The 27,728-nt window shown below is 38.3% G+C and overlaps 1 protein-coding gene across 3 annotated transcripts in view; it reads right to left on the bottom strand.

Annotated features, from left to right (window-relative positions):
* Positions 1-601: 601 nt before the first annotated feature.
* ACSL1 (acyl-CoA synthetase long chain family member 1) overlaps positions 602-27,728 on the bottom strand; it is a 37,632-nt gene continuing 10,505 nt past the window's right edge. For all 3 annotated transcript variants that reach the window (XM_054064874.1, XM_054064875.1, XM_054064873.1), the window contains exons 3-21: positions 23,721-23,835; positions 23,270-23,334; positions 21,945-22,046; positions 17,874-17,973; positions 17,579-17,757; positions 15,988-16,020; positions 15,759-15,810; positions 14,883-14,956; positions 13,773-13,850; positions 11,499-11,633; positions 9,771-9,905; positions 8,770-8,865; positions 7,704-7,776; positions 6,949-7,037; positions 3,634-3,750; positions 3,147-3,290; positions 2,563-2,664; positions 2,413-2,484; positions 602-2,219 (exon numbers count right to left, since the gene is read on the bottom strand). In XM_054064874.1, coding sequence (XP_053920849.1) covers positions 2,079-2,219; positions 2,413-2,484; positions 2,563-2,664; positions 3,147-3,290; positions 3,634-3,750; positions 6,949-7,037; positions 7,704-7,776; positions 8,770-8,865; positions 9,771-9,905; positions 11,499-11,633; positions 13,773-13,850; positions 14,883-14,956; positions 15,759-15,810; positions 15,988-16,020; positions 17,579-17,757; positions 17,874-17,973; positions 21,945-22,046; positions 23,270-23,334; positions 23,721-23,835 — 1,902 coding nt within the window. In that variant the 3' untranslated portion in view covers positions 602-2,078. The remainder of the gene's footprint in view (positions 2,220-2,412; positions 2,485-2,562; positions 2,665-3,146; positions 3,291-3,633; positions 3,751-6,948; positions 7,038-7,703; positions 7,777-8,769; positions 8,866-9,770; positions 9,906-11,498; positions 11,634-13,772; positions 13,851-14,882; positions 14,957-15,758; positions 15,811-15,987; positions 16,021-17,578; positions 17,758-17,873; positions 17,974-21,944; positions 22,047-23,269; positions 23,335-23,720; positions 23,836-27,728) is intronic.

Raw genomic sequence — 27,728 nt, 5'->3', positions numbered from 1 at the left:
TTAGGTATGCATGAAGGAACTATACAAGATTCCTCAAAAGGAGCAAGTCTATCATGGCTAGGAAGGGAAGCATGCTTATTTCACAGTAACATTAAAACACTAAACATTATCTGGGTGGTGATGCTTCATCTACCGTGGTCTGATAAATCTGCCCAAGAAATCTTTCATCCCACACTCCTGCTAAAAGGTGGGTGCATGGTATAAGGCGGAGAAGAGGAGGAATGGTGACAGAGGAAGGACAATCACTACCCAAAAGCAGCGTAAGAGTTTGAGAAAGCTCCAGATTTCACCCAGTTATTTAGGATGAGAATGCTACCTAGTCATCAGAAACCATACTGAAGACAAAGGTAAAGAGAAATAATACTGATGGGGCAAGTTACATACAACAGCATCCCTTTCTTACAGATATTGGTCAAAAACTTGCATGTAAACATCATACCAAAGCAGAAAGTTACCTTCCAAAAGTAAAGTGTCAACAACCAGTGTTTATCCTCCGTTTAGTATTTAGCTGTGGAGTTCTACAGCTTGTCAGAGTTACCAAGTTATACCTTAACTTGTTAGGCAGCAGCATCTTCCCTTGATGAACAAACACTTCACTGAGTTGAAATGCAGAAATATTTATTTTGGTTTCCTTCATTGGTTTTGAAAATTGTTTTGGTTTTATAAAACATAGAAAGAGCCAACACTAAGCAAACATTTGAATTCCGATGTAACAAACTACTGCTCTAAACAGTTGACTTATATTTGTGTACCTTAATTGCACACATGTATGCTACAGAGTAGTGCATTACAATCACACACAAATCATAGTGCAAACCTTCTTGTGCTTGTATTTTACATATATCCATGTTTTCAAAAAACAGCAATGAATGCTAATGCAAAACCAACTCTTAAGGATAGCAAAAGACTTATGCTGTAGTAAGGCTTATTTCTGCTGATTTATCAAACAAAAGGTAACTAGTTATTTTGTAATTTATCTGGGAATTACGTTTTCATCCCTGAACAAATACCTATCCTGTGCCAACAGTTTTGTTGGCATACATAAATACTTCCAATTGCTGCAAAGCATCAGGCAAAAAACATTCTACCTGACCTATTTTGCTATTCAGTGAAGAATACTCGGTGGCTCATACATAAAGCACAGAAAACAGAGGTTATGTCAGAAGCTCTTCCATTTATAGAGGACCTGGCACATTTTAAAAAAAATGCATTTTAAATACACATTCATTACAGGGAAACAAATGGCTAGTACAGGTGCAAGGTTTACCTGACTGTTAGCATAGCCCAGCCTCCTGAACAGTTTTGTTTGTTTATAGGTCTAGTGTTCTTGCCAGAGTTAGGATCTGTTCATTTACAGAGCTGGCATTACTCTGGATTGGTGTTAGGGTAGCAAAAGCTACACTTGCTGAATTAACTGCATCCACACTTCCAGTGCAGAACCACCAAATGCAGACTTACTGAGGAACTTTTATTCACCAGTCTCCTTTGTGGGGAGTTGGTGACTTCCACCTTACAAAAGTACACCTCAGAACTGGCTGCAAATACAGAAGGGAGGAAAAAACCTCAGATGCCTCGTCCCAGTTAATATTAGGACTAATACAAGATGTGGTACTAGCTATACAACAGTAAGGTGGGATTTTTTTGGTGGTGGTTTTTCTTTAATAGATCCTTCTGAGGGTGCAAGGTACTCGGAGGCAATTTCAAATCTGCCAAATCCTTTGTGGAATTGACAACTGCAAAATATACTGCAGACAGCAAACATGCTGGCAATGAGAAAACCTTAGCTCCTTGGTGAAGGAGAGTCCCGTTTTTGGCCAAGGAAGTCTTAAATAACTTACATATAGTTACCATTTATAGTTAAGGCTCTTTTTGGAAATTGTAGGTCACCATAAAAACAGTATGCAACACGACTTGACAGTAAGGCAGTGTTCCATTTCTTCAGTGTTCCTATGGCAAGTACCCATTTTTTGTACAAGTTAATGATTGCACAGTTTCCTTCCCTATGTTTGCTGTAGTAAAATTACAGATATGAAGGCCAACAGCAGACGGACGTGTGCCACTTTCCTCATTCCACTCCGTTACATTTTGGCATTAGCATAGAGTTCATCTATCTGTGACTGGAAATATTTTCGCAGTTCTGGTCTCTTCGCCTTCAGTGTTGGTGTCAGGAGGCCATTTTCAATAGAAAACATTTCAGTGTGCACAAAAATGTCTTTGACCTGGAAAGTAAACAGTTACTAGACAAGCTGCATTCCTTGAATTAGACAAGGCTATTAAACTGCTCAGACACCATAAAACCCATCACTTCAAAAGTTTTCCAGATGCAAATTAAAAGCAAGTTCTGGAGTGTCAGATTATATTACAGTTGAGAAGTTTAAAGAATTAGGTGTTCTGTTCTTACAAGCATCTTACCTGTTCAAATGACTTCAAACCAGATTCTTTCCCGACCCTTATCATGTCTTCCAGAATGTGTTTTTTGAGGTCCTGTGGATACAGGAATAGATTGCATAGCTTGAAAAAGCTGATACAGAACAGCTAGCACTTCAGTTAGATAGGACTCACCTTGTTTTTGCATAGCTCTTCATATGAGCCTTCAAATCCCTTTTTCTTGGCCCAGCCACGCAATGTCTCAGGATCAGGTATCACAACAGCTATTAAGAAGGCCTGAAAAGAAATTAATGTCAACATTTTTTCTGTAGTTCCTACACATCTCTTAAAAGTCAGTGTTGGGTTTCAGACAGCATTTCTGATCCTGCTGTAAAGTCAGCAGCCTTCTGCTGTTCAAACACAGTAGGGCAGTTCAGAAGCTTGCACTTAATTACTCTTGTCAAGACCCATATTTTAATTTACACTTGCAAAAACCTAGTCATCTTTTGGGGGTATTATTTATTTTCCCTGCACACTGTTAGCAACTTCTATGCAGTCATCAATACTTTATTAAATTAATCCAGGTCCACCACTTGGTCTGAAACTAAATCTAAACATCTTATGTAACTGCTGGAGTTGGAAGTGCATTCAGAACCAAAATAGTGATCTTGAAAGATTTAAGATTTCTGTCTTAAAGTTTGGAGTCGGGGAAAGAAGGAAAGGAAGATTCTTCTGCAGTCTTTGTGGATTCTTTTTAGAATTACCTGAAGAATGCTTACCTGCAAGCTCTCTCCATGGACAAACACCTGAGCAAGTGCTTCACATCTCAGATACACATTTTCTATTTTCTCTGGTGCTATGTACTCTCCCTGGGCTAGTTTAAATATGTGTTTTTTCCGGTCAATGATCTTCAATGTACCGTTCTGTTGACAGAAATAACTTCCACTCAGAGGCACTTCAAGTGAAAAAACAATTTACACAGCTTAAGCTTGCCACACAAATACAGAAAAATAGTGCTAGAGCCAGAGTCCTGTCTAACTAATGTTAGAAAAAGTCTCTGCATCCATCCAACCTAAACTAGTGAAAGCCTCAGGACTGGCATTGCTAATACTTTTCTTAGCCCCAGACATGCAGGTCTATCTAGGTCTATCCTCCTAAAATTGTCTTTCACTTAATTGGTGTTCAATATTAAATATTTTCTATTTTATTTGTTAAATTACTGCTAATAACTACAGAAGTACATTTCAGGTATATAAGTTAACTTACTGGTAGCCATTTCCCAATATCTCCTGTATGAAGCCAGCCATCTTTGTCCAGAGCTTCTGCTGTTTTTTCAGGATCTTTCAAATAGCCACGGAATACATTTGGCCCTTTCACACATACCTGAAAAAAGCCATTTGTTAGCTTCCCTTCATAGCAGCATAGTGTTAACATATTTGCAATGAAAGCCTGCTCCAATGGTTCTGAATAACTCCACTAGAAAGATGAGTTTATGCATTAAGACAGAAGTTTCTACTCGTGGTTTTTGGAGACTTAACATTTTCCATTGGTATAAAGTAGAATAAGAAGCACTTGGAAACCTCTGTTCTCTTCTAGTCTAACACAGCGTTCATACCTGCTATTTGAATAATCTGAATTTATTAGAGAAAATTTATTTTTATTCATCTGAAGAAGCTCTGCTGTATCCAGAGATGTTACCCCTCAGCCTGACAATGTATTTGTTTCAGCTTTGGTAAGCAGCAGGAGCATTGTGCTAAAAATACTGATGAAAAAACTGTCAAGCAAATGATACATTTGTTTTCCAGAAGTAAACCAGTTAATACCTTAGTGCTTTTGTTTGCTGTAGTAAAAGTTACAGGCACGCAAAACTTCTTTATAAAGGAAATCTATTTCTTTAAATAGGAGGTTGCCTGGATCTGCCTATCAAGTAGAAAACTAAGAACAACTCCTCTGAATGTAAGTGGATGCATAGGCATTAGGATCAAAAAAGCATGCTTACAAGTTATAAGAAAAGGACCAAAAAGATTAAAGGTGTATAGGTGAAGAAGTTTCTGGAGAGTCAGGTCAGACCTCACAAGCTAAATTAAAACAATTAGTAGAGTATCTGTCAGTAAACCAACATAGAAGTAAAGCAACATGTCAAGAACATGGAGTAAAGCCTGGAGTATCTAGAGATGATCCCAGATTAAAGTATTTCATTCTTGATGTAACACCCATAGGGGAGGACACAGGACAGGATTCTTGTGATTTATGGATCAGCAGGACAATAAAATACCTCCTTAGAAATGAGGACAGAGATAGGCAGGATAAACAAGACTGAAGCAAAAGATTGATGCCCGCTGCACACAACTGTTGGGGAATCAGGAGTGCAAAAGCCTGGAAAGCTCTACACAAGTCCTCAAAAGCAACAAAGGATTCAAAGCATCACACCAGCTTGAGTGTGGCTTGGCACGTGTGGATAAAGGAAGACAGTAAGCAGGGTCTGGTCAATAATATCAGGATTCTAGAACAAATCTAGAAGGATGGAATAGAAAATCCAATTTTAAGTCAAGGCCAAATTGATAATAAATATTAACAGGGCTGATAAAATACTAGCCCATCAATCTCAGATTAGTACAATTATAAAATGGGCAAGGAACTGGCTAAAGAATCTTCAGGCACTATTATAAATTCTTAGACTAGAAGAAATTACTGATGTATTTACTGATGTTCAGAGACCTGAAGAACTCATCAAGTATTTTCTATGCTTGTCTCAGCATATGATATAGGCATGCTGGTGAGCTACAATACAGTGAACAGGAGTCACTGTACTCCTGTCACAGGAGTCACAGGATCAGAGTACTAGTGACTGTTGTGATGACCTTTTAGAGACAGGAAAACCCAGGTCATGTTTCAAGAACAAAGTAATTTCTGCTCATCTGGAAGATATGATTAGAGGAGAACTATAATTCCAAGCCAGAGGCTGACTGATGAAAGGCTTTATTTTTCATGGCTCCTACAATCACAGAATAGTAGCAAGCAACAGCTTTTCCCAGTAGAGACAGATAAAATGATTTTCTGTATCTTGCTAACTGGCACTAAAGACTTCATCTGCATATAGGCATATATAATTCTATTGACAAATTTGTTCTTGAACATGGATAACTGGCAAAAGTTAGAAGCAAGGCTGACAGAACAGACAATACTGAAAGTTCACTCTCAGAAAGGAAGACTAGGAGCGTTTAATCCAGCTGAAGAGCAGACAGCCAATCAAGAGGAAGATCTATTTTAGGCAGAGGATGAGAGCCAATTCTATAGCTATGGGCTTCAGTTCCATGAAATAAGTTTCAGCACTTATTTGTTAAATTCAGAATAGTTCACACTGAGGAAGTCAGGACTGAAAGATTAAGATAGTACTTGATATATTAAGGAGCTACCATATTCGAGACTAAAGTAACTGTGAAAGCTTGCTGCATTAGGAGTAAGTACAAGCAAGCTTTTAGAAGTTGAAAAGCTACTTCGCTGTTTTTCATTATGACCATTTATACGTAGTTCTTCTGGCAGCTTTAAAAGCATATTTAAAATAAAGCAAAAACTGATGAAGAGTAAACATGAGGTCACGTGCAAGACTGGAAAGAATCCTAACATTACTCTCTATTTGCAAACAGTTTTCCACCACCAAGCCCAACTAAACTTTTAAGTATTTCTGGGAATTAAAGCCCAGTGATTTGTCTCTAGTCTCATACAAATTACAACCCAAGGAAAGATTATATTGCTTGCAGTCAAAAATTAGTTACTGGCTTAAACTAATTTTTATTTATCCATTTCTTACCCTACAGCTACCCCCAAGGCCTCTCAAAAGCATATGAAAGATGCCACAGCTAATTTGCTTTCAGGGCTTGGGGAAAGTAAATTACTACACAGACATCTGTTCAAATTATATACACAAAAGTTCAACCTGTATGCATTTTGCTTGAAAAAAATATTAAAAAGAGTATATAGCACAACATACAAGCCAAGTCCTCTAACTGCAGTTTGTAAAACATGTTTGAGTTGTGCTGCAGAATAAAGTTCAAAAGAACTTGCTGACATTTGTCACAAATCATTAACAGCCATCATAGCATCTTTTCTCCATTTCTCTTAACACTGTTTCAGCCACTTGAAATTACCTAATCTTGCACATCACAAACTGGCTAAGAGGCTACATGCATCAGCTGTTCTCCAGCACTTGGCAGTGGGAGTTCAGGGAAACCCTCTGCCAGTATTTTACTGAAGGATAAACGCAGTACAAGATAGCCAGCTTCGCAGCTGTCCCACAGCTGGAAGGCAGCATGTTGGTCATGCAACCATAAATACAAAGTAATCTGTTACCCCACAGTAAACTGCTTTTTCTCCTCTCCAATACACTATTTTCTGTTTTGCTTCTCTTAATCATTAGCTGATTAATCATCACTGCATGCAGGCAAGGCAGACATCTTTCATTTAAGGTAGGCCACATTCAGCACTTTTATTAAACTTAGACAGTTAGATGCTATTTCAGGAACAAAAAACATTGTCCAAGATTTCATAAGAGGGTCATATTGACCTTATGAAATTGCTTACCTCACCCTCTCCTTTGGCAGCTAAGTAATTCATTTCTTGTACATCAACAAGCTTGATGAAGCTGCATGGCATGGGTGCTCCAACATGACCTGTTAAAGAGAGTAGCACTTCAATAGCCTGCACTGCTTTTCAGTCAGGTTCTTAAGACAATAAGCTATGTGCAAAAGCAAAAGATATGGTAAACTCAATTCCAGTAATGCACTACACCAATATGAGTACAATAACAGCTTAAATTTGCTGTGATTGAAACATTAAATTCTCAGATATCCCTAGAAAACTACAAGGTAAACTGTGTACTCAGGTTTGCTTTTTCTTATCGGTATCCTCACTCTATGGACATATTTAAGTAGCAAAAAAATTGTAGTTTCAATTATCAGTCTTATTTCAGTTAGGGAGCTAGAGATTTAACAGCTGACAGAAATGCAAGCTGTTCCAACACCAAAAAATGCCACTTACATTTCCAGCACTGTTTATACACAACATATTCCAATTCTGTAAGAAATACAAGGGTTGATACTATGACACCCTTTCTCCTAAATCCACTTCAACTTAAAAGCACAAAGCCTAAAGCTTGGCTTACTGAACATTCCTAGCTATTTAGAGGTAGAAACTTCAAAAGGATCCCTTCAAAATTTTTGTACTTCATTTGAAGAAAACCAATAGTATGCTTCGCAACAGGTATACTGAAGACTAAATGTTATCATGGGCCTCTATAGCATCTTGAAATTTGACAGGCAGACCATTAAGCACCATACCTGCTGTCCAGTCACCAGGTAGTGACAATGTGCATCCAGCTGTGCATTCAGTCTGTCCATAACCTTCATAGAACTAGGACATGAGACCAAAAGATTTTATGAAGGAACTGTGTTGAAAAGTAAGTTTTTTTAAAATGAAATCAATATTTTTTTCTTTTTCTGTTTAAATGTGAGTTTAGCAAAACCCCCAGCATCTTCTAAAAAGAATATTGTTATATTGACATTTTATCAGAATACAGTTTTAAGTGCTAATATTCCACCTTCAGTTTCAATATTTACTCAGAGTTTCACTCCATTTCACATGCAGTGTGACACCTGTCTAGATCAAAACCAAAAGCAGCAGAGGGAGCAAGAGGAAGAAACCAATAGTAGCACTTGGCAATGACCTCATTCACGTCACTTAAAGGGCAGGCTTGTCCAAGATAGCCAGGACCAGAATCCCTATATCCCATCACAACTCTGATTATTATACACAGGACAGGCTTCCCTTTTCATGCAGAAGGTCTTGCTACACCAGCACACTACTGAAGAAGTTCAAGAAGTCACAGAAGCCTCACTGTAGTGCATTTTCATGTTCTCCATCCTTGACATTTACCTTTAACACTTTTGTTCCATCCTGTGCCATTGTTACTCAGTTTTTGCCCCAAAAAGCATATACTTTGAAGAAATTCTGAAGATAAATACAATGTGTCAAATTTGATTCTCTGCAGTCTTATACTCAGACCAATGCAATATCGTCAAGTTCATTAGATTCTCTAAAGTAGTTAGGAATACTTCTGTAAGCAAGGCCAAGTCCCAGAAACTTAATGCAAGAACATTAATTATTGCTTACAGTAGCCTCCAAAGATCTTTCCCTTAGGACAGTTCAGCTGGTTACTTCAGGTATAATAAAGACTTTGGGATGAATACAGCAATCTCAGGGGACAGAGAAACTCTGGAAAGGAGCATGCACTTGCAAGAATGCCAGAAAGAGTTCGCCATATAATCAGACATACTAGAAATGCTCTAACAAAGCTGGAGTGAGGTACTAAAATCTTTGTTTTAGGATTAAGGCCAGGAAACTCACCTGACAGCCAAGAGCTGCTCTCAAGAAGGTCAGTACACTTGCAGATACAGGTGCTGCTCCTGTGACCATGAGCCTTACTTTTCCTCCCAGACTTGCCTATAACAGACATAAGATACTGTTGACATCAAAAGCATTTTAGAGAAACTTCTGGAGTCGTCTTCCATCCTACCCTCGGCCACTGTTCACCTACAGTGCCACTCACAAATGTTAGAGATTAGAGTTTCATCTCCTGTTTGCAAGCCTTCTTGCAGTGCTTTATATCTCATTAATGGCTAGAAGGAGTAGTACCTAAAACACTCTACAAAGAGTATGTGGTAGTGTCAACTGCCATGTACGCTCGGTCTAAAGTCCAGGAGCTTAAGTTATGGCCTTACAGCAATGACTATTTTTAACTGCATTCTTTCTATCAGCTTCTCATACATCCTGAACACTATAAAAAGCAGTCACAGCGGCATGTAGTACCGCCAAGGTTAGGGCGATAACGAGAGCCAGATATAATAGCAGGCATAACTTACTGGTGACTAGTGAGGAGACAGCACGGGCTACAGGTGGCACTGAGTCACATTTAGCATTCCTCCTTCAGAAGGACAGTGTTTGCTGTCAAAGTGGTAAGCAAGCAAAACACCAGTCTGTTTTGAGAAACCTCCCTAATATAATTAGCTGTTATTATTATTATAACAAAGGCAATTGAAAAATGAATTTGGAAATAAGATAGTTTTGTTTTTCATTCCGACTAGCCAGTTACAGCTTTCATCACTTTCAAGGCTATCATATTATAGGCATTCAAATTAAATAAAGCAACTGCAAACCAACACCTATAAACTGATAAGTAGATAGGATATAAAGTGATGCCTCACACTTTCAATACTGAAAGCACATGTCAAACAGCTGTTCTGTAACACTAAGCACATTTGGAGCTCTGTTCTCAAAATACTGATCAGCGAAAACAAAGAAGTTCCAATACCCACCATAAAAAGAATCTTAGATGCTTTCAAGCATACCTGTATTTTGCGGAAGATGACTTTATCCCAAAAACTGTTATTTCTAACTATACCACTTCTGAGTTCTGCTTCTTTCCTCTTGGAAGCAAAATCCAGCAGCCACCTTTTTAATGAAGTATCTGCCTGTCCAAAAATCTGTTAAGAAAGATGCTCTGTGGTTAGAAGCCTCACAGACTACCATTCTGATCTCTTACAGAAGCATGCATACACACTCTTAACAGTGAAAACCAAGAAAATTATATAATCTTTATTGGTAGGCATCTCAATTCTGGCAAGAAATACTAGTGGATTTTGATTTTGGCCTCTTTACCTCAGTTCAAAAGACATCCACCAAAATTAGCACTTAATTCTTGCTTCACATCAAACTGTGATGCTTTTTCAATGTATAATTTTTTCATTCAAATGAATGACGGGAAATGGATGTTTTCCTTTTGTTCCAGTTTGACCAAAATTTGAATTGAGTATAATCCTCATCATATTCTGAAAAGCATGCCATTGTAATATGTAAAGTAACACAGCGTTTTCCTTAAAAGATACAGGTCCCTTCAGAAATACCAAACAGATCTGTCTGGCACATAAAAACCTGCTTTTTAAGCCACTTCTCAAAGGTTCATTCTAATTGTTCTCAGGAAGTCACAGAGCAGACTCAACAGCAGACCACAAATTAGTACATTCACTTGGAAAGAGTAAGATCCAGCAGCTTTTCAGCATTATAACCCTCACCCCATTTTCCCACTTGTTAACTTCACATTCTAGGTTACTGTAAGGCTGGATGAGGCTGAAACAGAAGTATGAAAAGCCTCAGGACAGAGTTAACAAGCAAGAGGACATCATGAAAGATCAAGAGTGAACCAAGCTTTGCCTCTCTTCCTTAAATTCTAGTACAGAACACATAAGCTAAGGGGTTGTTTTAAGCACTACAGGCAGGTCTCACAATTTCCTCCCCTCCAAATGGATCAGAGTTGCAGTATTTGTTCCTAGGGCCAAAGAGAACCTTGTATTACTTGCTGTTCCTCTAGTCTCATGATTAGAGCTCTCTTCTAGCTAGGACATCATAGACAGTTTTGCCACTCATTTAGCAGTCACAGGACTTGTTATATCCTTCAACTCCTCTGGCTGTATCCTAAGAAAAGTCAAGTTAGCCATATGCAAAAGGATGATTTAAGATCTGAAGTGCAAGAAAGAATCTATTTCTGAATTCCCACCCGATGACCCTAAGCAGGCAAGCAGTGAGCACAGAAAAGACTGAGGCTGCTGACACACCCTCTGCCCCACACTCCCAAGTTCTCCCTGCTAGAACACACTGACTTCTGTATAGGAAACTTGGACGAGTCCATGCAAACACAGGCAAACACCTGACCTTGGTTTGCAAATTCCACTCCATGAGTCAGATTCTAAAAGTGTGGCATGCAGATGCTATGCCTCATGTTCATGTTGTAGCCTGAACTTAAATAACTTGCTGAGAGCAAAACAGTAAGTCGTTAATCAAGGTAGAGAGAACCAAGTTGCCCTATTCAAGGTTTAATACTAGTATTCACCACCTGAAAGTGTTTCAATACAATCAGTACTACTCCCTGCTCTTGCAGTTCCTTTTTTAGGAAGAGACACTCCAATTTGATAGCATGTCAATCTAATATCCCACAGCACAAGTTACTCATAGCCTGTCCGCACAGACTCTGGCAAGTCTAAAAACCCTGCAGAAGCCTAGACTCATGCCTGTGGACTTACCTTGTCAAACATTCTGTTCAACAGCCTTGGTACTACAGGAAATACGGTTGGCTGCAGTGTTTTTAGGTCATCCATAAGCAGTCTGATATCCCCTTGAAAGAATCCTATCCGAGCTCCATGGCACAGAACCACACACTGTTAGAAAAAAACAAGCACAGGATGTATAATGTGTTCTAGCTGTGCATGTATGACAGTCCTACAGCACATACTATGAGGGATCCACCTTAAATCCTTTCAGCTTCTGGACTAGTTCTGCAGCATTCTCAGGCTATAGGATGAGACTGGAAAAGCCAAGTAGCAAGACCAGTCTCATGCCTGGCATACACAGGCCAAGGACTTTGATAGAACAAGATATAGCACTGAAGCTTCTATCCAAAAAGGGCAGTTGGCCAAATAATGCAATGCCAGTGACTCAGAGGCAGCAAAATCTAAATATTTTATAATTTTACTTAAAAATACTAGATTTGTTTATTCCCTGTATATACTAAGGAATACTACATTTAAAGACAGCATATGCTATTTTACTGGTCCAGTGGGGATTTCTGCCTTGATTCCCATTCTCTTGCATTCTGATTTTCCTTCCAGCTTCACATTTCTTGTTAGGTGATAAAGATACTCTTTACAAGATTCTAGCAGAGCCACTGCTTAATTCTGCATCACTTCAGACCCACACCAAGGAAGACATGCTTAATCCTGCTATGTTCTGTCCCCTAAGAGTCTAAAAGCTCCACCCCCAACACCTATACACCCTCTTCTATTTTGTTTGGGCTTCATATATTCTTTTCAACATCTCTACTCTTGTGTTTTTCTATACCTACTTGTTTTTCCTTCTGTTTCCTCTGTAATACCTCTTAGTTCATTCCCTGGCAATCCATTCTCATCTTTTCTGTATGATATGTGCTGAAGTGTCACTCTCCTCCTTCACCTGTGTTTTGCCACCATCTGCTAAAAAGCAGCAAATGCTTCAGTCCACATGGACTGAGCAGCAACTGCCTTTGCTATGTGGTAAGACATTTATTCTGTCAAGTTCATTCAATCGCTAACTTAGGAAGTAAAAAATGAGCAAGCATCACTTAACAGAGGTAGGACTTTGAAGACTATTTACGAGAAAGCTTGTGTTCATACCCATCCCAGATAGTAACAAATCTCTTCTCCTTTCTGCCAAAAGCGTTCTTGCTTGATCTCCTCATGTAAATATACAAGCAATCACTGATTTTGTAAAGACCTCAAACAGCACAGGAATATTGAGATGCAAATACTTTCTTCGTATTTTATCCTTTAGAATGTAAGTTCCCATCCTGTTTCTACTGCATGATCAAGAGTGCAGCTGTTAGCTACAGAGCTAACCTCTATTCCCAGTCTTCATAACATACATATATGCACACACATGCATATATGCATTTTTATGTGTATATATACACATTTGAGGTAGAAAGCTCCCCACTCCTAACTGAAATTACAGGGCAGTTTCTAGCCCCGTGTGCTTTTTCACACTTGTACAGAGACTGTTTATTCCCCTGCATACATTGGGACATGACTACCTTCAACATACATATATATATTTGCAATCTTGCTTAAGGGAGAGGTGTTAACTCAACTTCAATAACTATGGTAATTAAATACTTGTGTCTCTACTACATGTAAGAAACTTGGGGAAGCTACATCCTTTCAATAATGCATACCAGCTAACTATGAGCTCAGAGGTCCTTAAGACTGCCAGTATTAGGACAACCTAATGAAAAAAAATGAAGCCCCAGGTTTTGCTATATGGTAAAACAAGCTACCAAGAGAACTTCAAAGTTTGTCATTAAATGGCCTTAAAAGCCATTTTCATCTTCTGGAAGAGAATTCCACTAAAAAAAAAAATGCCCTCTCTTTTTATTGAGGCTTCTTGGAAGCAAAAGTAAGTTAAACCAACTTAAAATTAGTTTTGTGTAAACAAGCAGGATGCCACATCATGAAATAATTTTTTGAAGTTTGCAGACTAAAGAATGGCACAGATTTAAGTGCACTGATTACATCAGCAGGAATTTCTAGGCAGTGCATGTATGCTATAGGATATAGTCTCCTGTTCTTGTAAATCAGTTTCTTATTAGCCCTAGCTCTAAGGTTAATGGTTATATCTCAGCATGAAAGCCAGTTGTCTACTACTCACTGAATACTGTTTATAGGATATTGTTTTCCTGAACCTTACCTCAAGCTTTCATACACACGTGCAAGAGCCTAAAAGGAATAATGTTTCTCAGTAATTCAGTACAACAAACAGATGCTTACCTCAACAATTCTCTCAAACATATGAGCCAAGGGCAGGAATGATATCAGAACGTCATCAGAGGAAGGCATAAATGTTTTCTGAAAATGTTAGAATTAAATTTAATTTTACTCATTGATCCTCTGTTTTGCTTAAGTAAAACACAACAATGAGATCTAGCACCTAAACTTTAGAGCACAGTTCTCACTTCAGCTTTATCATCAAGCTGCACTGTCTCTTTCGTTAGGAAGCAATGACTTGCAGCATCAGTAAACACTGCAGAAACAGTAATCTTGGAGTTGAGTACAGTGACCAAATTACTACAACTTATCATTCATATAATCTTGAAATAGAAGCAAATTCCAAGAGAAACCACAGAAGGCTCCATTACATGTATTGGGAGAGAGGGGGAACAGAAAAGGTTAAAGTAGTACACCTTAAGGGTTTAAAAAAATACACTCATCTTAGATCAGAAAGTTCATTTACCCCATTTATCATAAGATTGACACCAATTTACCATAAGGCTGATACCAAAAGTCCCTTACGTGATTTAGTTGTGAGACTAGTTGCCTAACTTGAAACAATTCTATATGCAGAGTACTTGGTAAAATAAGCATAATTATTTAATTATATGCATAAGTGTTAGAATAGTCTTCTTAGCTAGCCTGTAGATGAACTTTAGTAGTCTACTGTAAAATAGAACTTAACACTGTATCAAGGAAAAATACAATGCTTCTTGCTCCTTTATGCAAGGGCTTTAATTAATTTGGGGGGTTTAAAATACATTATAGCTTCTCCTGTCCTTAGGCGAAAAAAGTTAGCCTCTACAGAAACCCTCTAATGCAGAGTTAGCACTAATGACAAACACTATAAATCCATCACAGAACGTAATGTAGAGTCAAATCAGAATCTTCATAACTTTTTTTATCAGACCAAACTGTTAATCTGTCAGGTTCTAGACCCTGACAGAAGAAACCAACATTGACTTCTGATCCATCACAGGCACAATGCTGTTATTCTCACTTGGATCCTACCAAAAGTTAAAGGCCAAAGTTAATGAGCTTTCAATGTTTGTTTTACTCCCGAGATTCTTCCCTTCATGCATATCCACAACATTAACCTTTGTGATTTACCTCTGTAGTTTTCACAAAAGCTGAAGCGTTGCTGACTATGTTTTGATGAGTGATCATAGCTCCTTTGGGGTTCCCTAAGGAAGAAGCACATCAGGATGCAACAGTGACATTTTTAGATCCTTTAAGTTAACAAGCAGTGGTAAAACTAACTTAATAGCATTTCAATCAATCAGCCCCCTCTTTGATATTAATACCTTTCTTTGTATATCAATTAATCAAGGACAGAAAACTTGGTAACACACTTTCAAGAATAGCTGGTAATTAGTAAGCATACTCTGAAATCCTAAATTTTTATAAGGAGGGCAAACCTTTAATAAATCATCATGTTTACTGGATAAGTAACAAGTAATTTCTCATTCAAAATTCAACAGTTCAGTAAAGATACAGCTATCAAACTCAGACTAATTTCTGTTTTTACATCTGCTTTGAAAACATAGCTTGTCACACTCGTCCCTATTGTGCCCTGCCAGCGTTGGATATCATCTCACAAGTGGCAAGCATGTGACATCTAGACAGCAGTTTTCCTGTTTTGGTCTTACAGCAAGGTTTCATAGAGATAAGGAACAAGTTTTGCTAATACAATTAAAAAAATGGAAGAATTCAAAGTCTGAAGTCTGTTGCAGAGTCCTTATAATGGAAACAGGTTCAGTACTTAATTCCAGGCCTAAAAATTTAACACCTCCACCCCTCAATACTGCAACACTGTAATGATCAATGGAAAAAAGGAAGCCTTGCCATAAAACTTCCCCAGCTACTACTTGCCAATAAGCTGCAGCAGCAGGGAAGGGCCTTGGGAAAAAATAAGTAGGAGGGCTTCTGAATTAATTTTGCATACACAGGATAATAAATTCTGCATAACAAAGCAATGAAGCGTACCTGTCGTTCCACTGGTGAAACAGATGACTGCTAGATCTTCTGGCTTGGGAGGCTATGAGAGTTAAGAAAATATTAGTACAGTTAAGATGGCATAGAAAAAGATTTTCTTGGACAAAACATTGAAATACTTGTGTTACTTTTGAGCTATGGGAGATAAGAAGATTTACTTGTTTGACCTGGAGTGCTATTCAGCTTCAGATTAAGTAACTTTAACTAATACCAAACTTACCATAGGTTTTTGCCTGTGTGCTTTTCCCAGCTCCTAGAGAGAAAGAAGAGACAGTTCAGACATGAGCACATAACCTTTTCTGTTTGAATTACCAGACAAACATTATCAAACACCATAATATTCCATTATGTAGACTGTCTGTTAAAGCACTTTAACCTACAAAAGGGTAAACAAAGGCTTTAAAAGACATATAGAATTACTACCATGTTCTACAAATACAAAAGAGAACTAATCTAAAACTCAGAGGTTTTTCCAGCTAGTAAACCAGAAGTCACTCACTAGGGAAGCTCCCGCTTAAGCAGTGTTACGACAAGCCACAGCAGACAATTCTATACCTCCTGCAGAAGACACGAGTCACTGACAACCTTTGAATAGATGAAGCAAGATTCATCTCAGTAAGCACCTTGCACCAACAATGCTTTGTGAAAAAGAACAGTTTCCCAAGAAGGGCCACTGGGCAATTGTACTCCTTTTATACTGAAGAGCAGAGAGCACAAGATTCTCTCCTCCAGAATATCTTTTCCTTCCCTATCTCTCCTTATGATTTTTCAGATCACACCATTAATGGATGACAGTTTTTTAGGCAGAAGGGAATGGATACCAAAGAGATCCTTTCATCACCAACGATACAGCAATTAAAAGGAAAGATGTGAAAGCTGATGTTCAATATCTATGAGCTTTAAAGTTTCAAATCAAGACTTATTACTGTCATGCCTATATATGACTAGAAACAAGACATGCTGCATTTTGATATCTTTACCAGAAGGTGGCCCTGTTAACATAGCAGTTAAGAGTGCTGTGACAACAAGTTCAGCGAAATGAACTATGTCACAACAGTTAGATACCCGTACAAGACAAGCACACTTATTTTACTTAGGTTGTAGTGAGGCAAGCCTTGATCAGAACTCCAGCTGGAATCAGGATAAACCAAATTTCATAATCTCACAGTAAAGATGTACTTTATGCAATTTGATCCAGGGACAGAGTTCTTCAAATAATGAGTTATGAAATAATCTTGCATAAGGCATCTAATACAGACAAAATAACTACAAGCAAAAGACTTGCACATTAGGTTGCTAAGCAAAGTGGTTTCTACTTCCAAAACCTGTAAGTGTCATTTCCCCTACATTACCATAAAAACTTACCCTGGAAGAGTTTACTGTCATTCTCCTCCTCCCTAAGAAAACATTTTGTATATTCAGTGTACGGAGGAAGATGGCATTTTTCACAAGTGCACACAGGCTCTTTTTGAAATAAGTATTTCTGAAATATTAGCCATAGTATATAACCATCACGTTACTGCTTTACATGGGCAAGCCTTAACATTCAGATCTGATATTCGGTCTGGACTATGTTAACAAGATTTCATTCTGTCTTCTTGGCAGACACATTTTAAACATTGTTAAATACTATTTGTAAGTTGTTTTCCTTCCATTTTTTAAAAAAAAAAATCCATGTAAAATTCAGACAAGAGGTAGGTAAGTATTTTGAATCATCTACCACATTTTGTTCACAGTCCTAAAATCTGTTCAGTCTTCTTTCTCCACACGTAAGCAGGATGAAAGCAGCAAAGTAGGTTAACTGCGCTTACCTCTATTTCTCTCATGCTGAAGACTTCTACCCCACACTTCTTGCCACGTTCCACAAGATCTGTGCCAAAAGACTCCATGATAACAATGGTGTTGAGTATTGGAGTTTCTCCCTTTTCCACACTGGTTAGCAGAAGTTTGGCCTTGTCAGGTTTGTCACAGAAAACCAGCGACAAGTCAGCTGATGAAAGAGAAAGACATTAATATGACATCCTCACACGTTTCAGAACAGGGTAATAAGAGGTTCTTCTAAAGAAGGCCACAGTTCTGCCCTCAATTTGCTCTATCATACCCTACCTTTGTTCACAATGTACGTAATTGCTTCATTTCCCAGTGTATCATACAGTGGTACCACCACCATGGAGAATGCGTAGCACCCCTGTTCAATGATAACCCACTGCACAAAAAGAAGAGGCACAAGTCAGTTTGCTTAGGATAACAGAGCTCCAAGACAGACTCGTATTTAGATTCTAAGAAGGTAGCTAATAGGATAGAGCTTATTTGGACAAGTCTTTCTAAAAAAAAAAGTGGCTGTTAGTATCATTTCTCTAATTTGAGGACATATTATATTTTTATCTGTAGAAGGAATAAAGAAAAAATAACCAATAAGGAAATATGGGAAAGAATCTAAGGAAATAAAATTCAACTCTGCCCACAAGAGTAATTTTAAGTACTTCTGAAAAAGAGTTAACATTATCTGTCTCCTTAGTTTACCTATTATACTCTTACTCAAAGCCTATCTGTTAATTTTTCTTTTCCCCTGGTTTTAGGTTGAGGTAGCCAAAGCTTTCAATATTCCATATTACCGTGGTATATGAATAAGTGAAGGACTTCCTCATGACATGACACATTAAGTTTACATATATGCAATATTCCTACCTCTTATCTGCACCTCATTTGATGGCTAGAGATGCAACATAGGCAGTTAAACGAAGTCCTTTGGAAAGCCAGCCTCACAAAGTTTTTCAGCATTTCAAGACTAATCAATCTTCTTTAGAGGAATCTAATCTGAAGACTTCTATTAAGAAAATGTAATTACATTCCTGTAAACTGCAATAAGGCCTTGACTGCTAATAAGTGCAGTACTCAAACAATGGATATTGCAGCCTTATTGTGTGTAATGCAAGCTGACAATGCTTTACAGCAAGCTCGATTTCATCCAAAGTATCACCAAGCTGGAATAGTCACGCAATTCTCTCTCCAGATAGTAGCTACTGGGTATAATTTGTAAACTACTAGCTACACAGCTCCTGAAATGGGAGCCTCTGGACACATGAAGAAGCCAGTGGAACTGGAACATTTCAGGTTTTCCCATTAAAGAGGGGCGATGAAAATTCTCAGACACTGTACTTTTAGTCAGTTCCAGTTACAGGAACAAACAATGTGCATCTTTAAAAGTTATCAGACCTTAAAATTCAACAAGGACTGCATTAACAAGGGTGCTTGTTTACCTTCCCCACCCCCAAACCATCACACTTTCCAGTATTTTTACAGGACACTGGCCAGTTACCTCACCCTCCTATGATGACAAACTTAAAACATCATTGAGCTGATATCTACTACAGAGGTTATGTTAAAAGCTGCTAAATCTCAGTTTTATGAACTGTTTATTGTTGGCAAGTTTCCTGAAGAAAGTTCTCTACTGACTGAGACATGCTTACAAGCAGGGAATTTTTCTGAAAGCATTTCATAGAACCATAGAACAGTTTAGATTGGAAGGGATCATAAATATTATCCAGTTCCAACCCCTTGCCATGGGCAGGGACACCTTCCACTGGATCAAGTTGCTCAAAGCCTCATCCAACCTGGTCTTGAACACCTCCAGGAATAGGGCATCTTCCCTGGGCAACCTGCTCCAGTGCCTCACCACTCACAGCAAAAAAAATTCTTCCTAATATCTAATCTCAACTCCCCTCTTTCAGCTTAAAACTGTTACAGAGCCCCTCCTAGCTTTCCTCTAGGCCCCCTTTAAGTACTGGAAGGCTGCTATAAAGTCTTCCCAGAGCCCTCTCTTTTCCAGGCTGAACAACCCCAACTCTTGCAGCCTGTCCTCATAGCAGAGGTGCTCCAGCCCTCTGATTTACACAATGGGTAAGTCATATAACTCTCGTCCTAAAACAGTTCTTATAAAAATAGTACAAGGGCAACTAGCAGGTAAGTAGTCTTTCATGCAGACATTAGAGACAAGTCTAAGCCAACACACCTGTACCAGCCATGAAAGGGTCCACTGGATATGTCTGTCTTTCTTAGATAGCACCCCCATACATGTAACAAAGGGGCAGCTGTATGGCTGTTCATCAGCCTTAAGTTTAGTTATTTTTAATGGCATGGATGGTCTACTATAGCAGACTTCAGAAGATGCACAGTTATAAAAGCTCCCCGTTGGTGTCTCCAACAACTCTTGCACATCATTATCACTAAAGCCACCAGCATCTTTATTTTCTGGACTATCAATATATTATTCCATTTTGGCTTCTAAAGCTGAAAGCATTTAAATATAAACATCAAACCCTGACGCTTTAGTTCTCTACCAAAGCACAAGCAAGCAACTAGTACTGAATATAGACAGCAGTCTCTAAGTTTCAATTTGTTTTCTGACATGGCTTTGATCTCTTAAGGGACACTATTTCACTGTCCTGTTTGCTCAAACCAAAACACGAGTTCCTCCCTTGCAGAAGAAATCATCTGTCTTCCAGTTACTCAAAGAGAAAGTAAAAGTTTATTTCTAAATCCAAGTTTAAGTGGCCATTCAAGCAAGTAATATACCAGGATTTTCTCCATTAGGGGATTTTCCCCGCAGTTGTTTCCTGAACTGACAAATGTGAATCATTTTTCAAAGAAATTTCACATAATGTCATGTCTGGATTAGTAATTATGTTGGGGATGTCACAACACACATCCAGTAGTTTTCAGCGGGGAAAAACCCAGATTTAAAATTGCTAGTTTAAACAAGTCTTTCCAGCTCATTCCTGACCCAATTCAAAGCTTGCTGGAGCAATGCCTATTTTGTTTCTGTGATCCAGGAGCAGACCACACTACCATGCTCTCCTTCAGAAAATCCACTGACCCAGCAGCCAAAGCCTTTGCACCCAAAGATCTATAGAAAACCAGTTTAAACTGGCACAACGCTAAGATCTGGCTTTTTTTTTTCCCACTTCCAGTTCACAATGGTATAGACACAAGACTGAACTGAAGAGTGTAACACTTTAACAGCTTCCTAGTCAGAGACATACCAGCCTTTCTTATTACAGAAATAAAACTAGCTGTTAGAACTGGAATTTCAGCAGAAGAATCCAAACAAACTACTGCAGATTTGAAAGTCTGGAGAAGTCTTATATATTTTTCTTCATCTGTACAAGGCTAGAGTTAGGGGGTATTTTTTGGAGTCTGGATTGAAGAACGGGGTCAAGGTCACTTGTAACACAGCTTTCATTTTAATAACAGCAAGGAAGGCTCAGTGACAACTGAAATCAGAAAAGACTTGCATTGAACTAGCTTAATGAAACAAGTACGATGTCAAGCTACTAACCACATAAAGATAAGTTAGAGAAATTCAGTCCTATTAAATATATTTAAACAAGTCTAGAGAAGTATTTACTGAATATTTCATAATACTTCAGAAACAGTAATCTAGAACCACTTTGAGTTAAAAGAATCAGGCAACAGCTAATCAATCTAAATATCCCGATAGTTGTCTCAGGTTCGTAACATTAAAAGATCACCTGACAAAGAAAAAGAAAGCCACATAATTTACTTAGTTTTTCTGCCCCTTTATTGAACTGCAGAGAATTTAACTTTTGCTCTCATAAGCAGTTCTCTGATTCTTTGTACCCACAGTCTCTGCCACAGACAGAACTATCACCTTTAGCCATCTTCTATTTGTCCAAATATTTAGTTGCCAAGTGATTCTTTGGGTTTTGAATAGTTTAAACATCTCCTTGTTATTTCCAACCACTTTCAATTACCTTGTACTCCAATGTCACTTTTAAAGAGAAAGCAAATGGTGATTACATTCACTAAGTACCACCTTAGCTTCCCATTAAACAGCCCTCCTCTATAAACCAGAAATAGAAGAAAATACTTAAGTTCTTGATTCCATTATTTTCTTCCTACTCTCCAGCCTTTTGCATTCAGCTCTGGAAGCAAAAAACCCAATAAGACACTAACAGTTGTGTCAATTACCAGGTTTGGTTCTTAGCTAAAGATGCCATGTCTGTGGTTTGTGGGTCTATGTCAGCCTTCAGCCTTTTCCCAACACCAAGTGGATCCTTAATATGGAAGCTCTGTACACTGTCAAAAAGCAACAGCTATAAGAGTGAGCCACTTCAACAGCTAGACTACCAATAAACACATCAACAATTAAATTACCTCAGGTCTGTTTTGTGAAAATATTCCTATATATTGAGCATGCGATGGTTTGAATCCCCGGTAGAGTAACGCAGAGCCCACATACTCAGCTCTGTCTGAAGCCTGGAGGGGGGAAAAAAAGGCAAAAACAAAGCTGAGAGCAAGATCATCAGTATACATCCCTCAACATTATTTTACCTTAAGTCTTACAAAAAGAAGACCAGCAACTGGTAGGAAGTAGAAGTATTCTAGGCTATTTTGGATGTCCTCTGTGACTGATAACCTCAACACTGCAGTGTCATTACACTGCACTGATTGTAGATGCTACAGTTGCACTCAATATTCAGCAGGAGAGCTACTTAGTCCAGTCAGACCTGAAAGTTTAAATAGTAAGCTTGCACACAGAAAAGGCTGTTATACTGTATCTGTATTCAGCCTCTGAAGCTATCCTGGAATTATTCAGTACTGAATTTCTGCTCAAACACTACATGTGCCATTCCCCCATTTCCTACAGCACCTGCAGCAATAGCATTTCTCCCTTCAAGAGGCGGAAGAATAAGGAGCCAAAACCCAACCAGTTCTACAAATGAAGCTTGAGAAGGCTATTTCCTAAATTCTTTCCACATAGCACACAACTTGAATCTATGTTAGTCACATGACTAAACAGCAAAGCTTTATTAAATAGATGTTGTACCTAAAGCATCCAGAAAAATCACCTTGGAAAAAATGATGTCTGCTAAGGTGTTTAATGACCTTAACAGTTTAATGACTTTAACAATAGGTAGTTTACACAAATTTGAAGACAATATGTGATTAATCAGGAATGACAAAAGTACACACTTAAAGATTTGCATAAAGATATTTTTAGTGATCATGGAAACATTTGTTAGCACCCTAATCAAACATTATTGAACACTATGGAGATAAGTCGCAATAAGCACAAGTAACATCTGTAGGTAAGATTTTTCCTAGTGTAAAATGTGCCTTTCATAAGCAAGCACCTAAAGTAGTGGCAGTCAGAGTCTGAACACTACTTCAAAGCTGCAGCACTTCAGAGGCAGCATCCAATTCAGCAATGAGACAAAAAGCTGTCAAGACAATCCAAAAAAAATCTGCAATAAAGCCATTAGTAAACCAAGTAAGTGCAGGAGATACTCTTCCCCCCTTGCACATATTTGAGGCTGTTCCTTTAAGATACTCTAACAGGAATGAGAAACTTTCTGCAACATTCTGCTACTGCTTTAAAACATCTATAAATAATTAAGATGTTATATCACATTACTAGGTGTTGTAACCATGGACACAGCAAGCAAAAGGTCTAGCATTAAGTTAGAGAGACTACTCACCTCTTTATAGGATATCCACTCATATGGCTGGTTTGGTTTTCTAACACCTAGACACGGACCATTATCTAAGAAGGATAGTCAGAAGTTACTCAAAATTTAATCCGACTCTTCTGTCCTAACACCACACCAACTATACTCTCGGTGTTAAGCCTCTAGATTCTTTGCAGATACCTTCAAAAAACTTTTTGGAAGGGAGAGAAAGAGAAGGGAGAGGGAGGGAAGCCGGAGCAGAACAGAGGCACCGAGGTGGGTTTAGGCTAAAGAACACAGCATTGACTTTATTCACACAAGTGTGCTTCACAAGATGTCACAGTTAAATTTGCCTTCCAGAAAGCTCACATCCAATACATTTATCATATTGCCAGATAGATATCCCCAACCACATTTCAAAAGATCTCAGGCCCTTAGCTCTCAACAGTGTTAAAAACATTATCTTTAATTTTATACTTACTTGATACTTGCACACCCCTTTGGAAGATATCATAAGCTGTTCTCACATCATCATAGTAGTAAATCAAGGGTTCATCGCTGTTAAGAAGAGAAGCCCTTCGAGCATGCTCACCACCCTAAGAAAACCCATTAGAAAGGTTAGACACACTAACTATAAATGAACATGAATTTCCTGAAGGAATAAACACACCTCAACCATTAAGTTTTGTTATAATCCTTGGAAAACTCTGCTTGAGAGAACTTCAGTTCTTTTCATCACCACAGAAGATATCCACAACGTTTCCCAGGACATTTTTTAAAAGAGTCAGACTGCTCCCCACATTACTAAAAACCTGTCAGGCAAAATCTTATTCCTCAGCTACCTATGATAGCACAGAACTAATGAGAACAATAAGAGCGCCCACTGACACCCCTTACTAGAGAGTGTTTTTCTTAAAAAAATGTTTTACTCTATTATTGCAGTATACAGGATCATTAATTTCATCAAGCTTTCTAAACTTAAGCCTTGGAGCTTTCTAGATACAACTAAATCTGTGCCCAAATTGTGCCATCATCCACAACATCAAGAACACATTCATATGTAATCATAGTATCTTCCTGGCCATTGGCTTATTTTCCAATAAGTTCATGTTCCATCTGTTCATGTATAAGCTAGATAAACACAGGTTTATCTGCAGAAAATGACATATGGCCCATGTCCACAAAGGAGCTGGCATATTAAAAGTACATCAGTGAGATGTACTTAAAATCTCACTATTTTAAGTAATAACATACTTAAAAAATAACACTAAAAAAAATGAAAAAAATAACACTAAAACAAGTCTAACTTGCTTTAGCAAAACACTACATGTAAGGCAGTCCTTTTCACTTCTTGGACAGTAAGTAGAAACATACACTGTGAACATGACCCAGAACAAGTTCATGACTGGCTTATCCCTAAAAATTCATAATATTAGAAATTCAAGAGCATCCTTGCACTCAGATCAACAAGTATTCTGTAGGAAATGAACAAAAAATAAATACGTCTCAGCCAGGAAAGAAAAGCAAGACCATCTGTCTTATTGCACTGGTTTCACAGATCTTGGATAACCAAGGTCAGATTCTAGATTTTCCCAGTTTTACCACCTCTTGAGCTCACCCGAGGAAGGGCAAATAATGTAGTTTGTGATGTCAGTCACAGGTAATATCAACAAGTGCAATGTATCAGTACTACATTTGATGTGCTATAATTCTTGTATAAGAGGAAATATATTATAATATCCTAAGCCATTACTTGGCAACAGTCAAGAATTATTTTTGTCCTCATCTGAGCTACTACTGTTTTGTTTACACACCCTATTACTCAGCACCACAAAACAGTTTTTGTAGGGCCTGAGGCACTAACCATGCTGCTTAGTTACAGGACTGACTGCACTGTCCTGAAAAAAAACACTGGAACTAACAGCTACTGTTGAAAAGACCCCATCACTTCTCACAAGTTTCCATTAAAATAAAACAATCAGCTTATGGTTGTTTAATTCCACTTTACTTTAGGTAAAAGAATGAATTAACTGAATTATGAACAGTCGTAAACTAACAATTTTGCTGAAAAACACAGCTCCTGGTGTGAAGGCCAACAGGAGCTTAATGTTATTCTTCAGAGATGCAGTGAAATACACTTACATAAGCTGAACATCATTTAAACTTTACATTATGTTCCCAGTTTGGACTTGTCCACAAGGCATTACGGTATTGGTCTACATTTTGCTCAAGAGTAGCAAGAACTACTGTTCTAAGAGCCTGTCCAAAAGGTCCTTATCCAGAATATTTGTGCTATACCAGAAAGTTCTGCTTTCAGCAAACTCTTCTAAAAGTCACCGGTCATTACAACCACTAAACATCTGAATCTCAGAATTGGAGTGTTTGGCTGATTTCACGCAAGTTATTTGAGACTGTCCAGTACAAAGGCAAGCACTCAAAAGGGTTGTCAGTTTTACCACAGCTCTTAAGAAGCCAGGCAATAAAGTGTTACAAATGCAAGAACAGCCTCTGGTTACTGGGGTAAGACAGCCCTTCCCACAGCTCAGGGAGTTGCAGGAAATTGACCCATTACACAGCAAGTGCTGGACACAAAAAAAAACTTTTAATGGGCTCTGAATAGCCGCAGCTGAAGGAAACAGATTTATTGTACAACAGAGATGCATATTACTTTATCAATGCCTATTTGGGTCACTGAAGATCACGGCTTTTATTCAAGCCAAGGTCTTGCTTCTTGTTGACACAGGATGCTTAGGATTCAGAAGCTAGAGACTCAATTTCCATCTTCCTGAGAGGGAAAATACACTACCAAGCGGTGCTTAGATCACCACATGCATGTTCTAAAGAGCAAGAAGTATAAACTAGAGTTTTCAAACCAGCTGTATGATTTTAAGCATGGTAATCCCTAGGTACACACAAAACAACTAAAACTGATCACTTAGTAGGGAGACAAGCACGTCTCCCTACTAGAAAGGAAAGCTAGAGTTCTGTTATTTTATCAGGAGATTGTAAGTAGGTTTAAAAGTTTCCACAAACTGAATACCTCTCTGTATTTAAACGTTAAGGGGAAAAAAGCCAGAAGCACAAATCTAAACTCTTCCTACTAGAAAGTACTCATCCTAGTGTTTATATCACACAGATTCACAGAATGCCCAGGGTTGGACAGGACCTCTGGCGATCTAGTCCAACTTCTCTGTTAAAGTAGGTTCACCTACAGCAGGTTGCACAGGAATGTGTCCAAGTGGGTTTTGAGCATCTCCAGATAAGGAGACTCCACAACATCTGGGCAGCCTGTTCCAGTGCTGTCTTGAGCTTGAGCCAAACAGAAGTATTGGGGGTTTTAAAGTAAGATGTAATCTATTTGACAGACATGCACCTGCACTCAAATCAATAGCCGAAGCTGTTCAGCTATCAGCCATCAAAGAAAAAAGCAATCTAAAAGCAGACAGATCCAGATGTGCCTACAACTATAGACACTAAGGGTACAAAACCTTTGCAAAACACAGGACTAATGCCCTGTTTCTACTATTACTGTAGCACTTTAACAATATAGTGAACAATTTAGTACAGCATGAGTGTGAAACTGCATTGCTGAGGTCAGTCTTTATTTAAAGTTACCCTTCATTAAATCTTGTCTTCCCTCCTACAGACAAGGGATTCATGTGGATCCTGAAAGATTTTCACTTATACCTCTGAGAAGTTTCCCTGAAGAAATCAGATTGGCAGCTTTGAAGACAAAAGGATTTCTTCCTGTGAAATTTAGCTATAATATGCATACTTTAAAGATCATGCTCTTTAATTATGGCTTCTACTCTAGAAGAGCTGATAACTTTCAGTAAATTTGTGCCGATACTCAACCAATCACACAATCTTTATGCTCACTCAGTGATAGTTAAAATGGGTCACTGGGTGCTGGGCTACCAAATCAAATCTTTCCAGAGATGAGAAGTGACCCGGAACAGCAGTAAACAGGACCTTCTCCATCCCATATGAAGTTGAGGATTTATTATCAGAAAATGTAGAAACCTTACTTCAGCCACTGACTTCATTTAACTTTGTCAGAGGCCCAGGGAAATAAGTCACAAGTAAGACTTGAGCATAAGCTTATTTGTAGTTCAAAATTATTATAATTATTATAAATTATTATAAAAATGAGCAGGTAGATTAGATATTAGAACAGTAAAGAACAGGAACTGCCTTCTGCTGCGTCTTTTTTTAGAACACATTGCTTACTCCTAAGACCTTTTAACATTGTATTGCTTAGCCAGAAAAAAATGTGAAGACAATTTGAGAGCAGCATGTGATATTTTTCTTCTGTGAGAGTGAAAATCCATCTTAGCAGACATAAGAGAATGGAGTAAGTGAATTAAATAAGTAAAACGTAGTGAGAAGTGGAGTGAGATGCAGTCTATCCACATATAAAAGTGTGCTGTTGTCCTGGTTTTCAGCTCCCCAGCTGGCAAAGGAGCCATACTGCCAGTATCCTCAGTGG

This window comes from Cuculus canorus, chromosome 4 (genome assembly GCF_017976375.1).
Source record: "Cuculus canorus isolate bCucCan1 chromosome 4, bCucCan1.pri, whole genome shotgun sequence".
Classification (NCBI taxonomy): domain Eukaryota; kingdom Metazoa; phylum Chordata; class Aves; order Cuculiformes; family Cuculidae; genus Cuculus; species Cuculus canorus.
The sequence above is the reverse complement of the archived record's forward strand: the minus strand, read 5'-3'. Positions and strand labels throughout refer to the sequence as shown.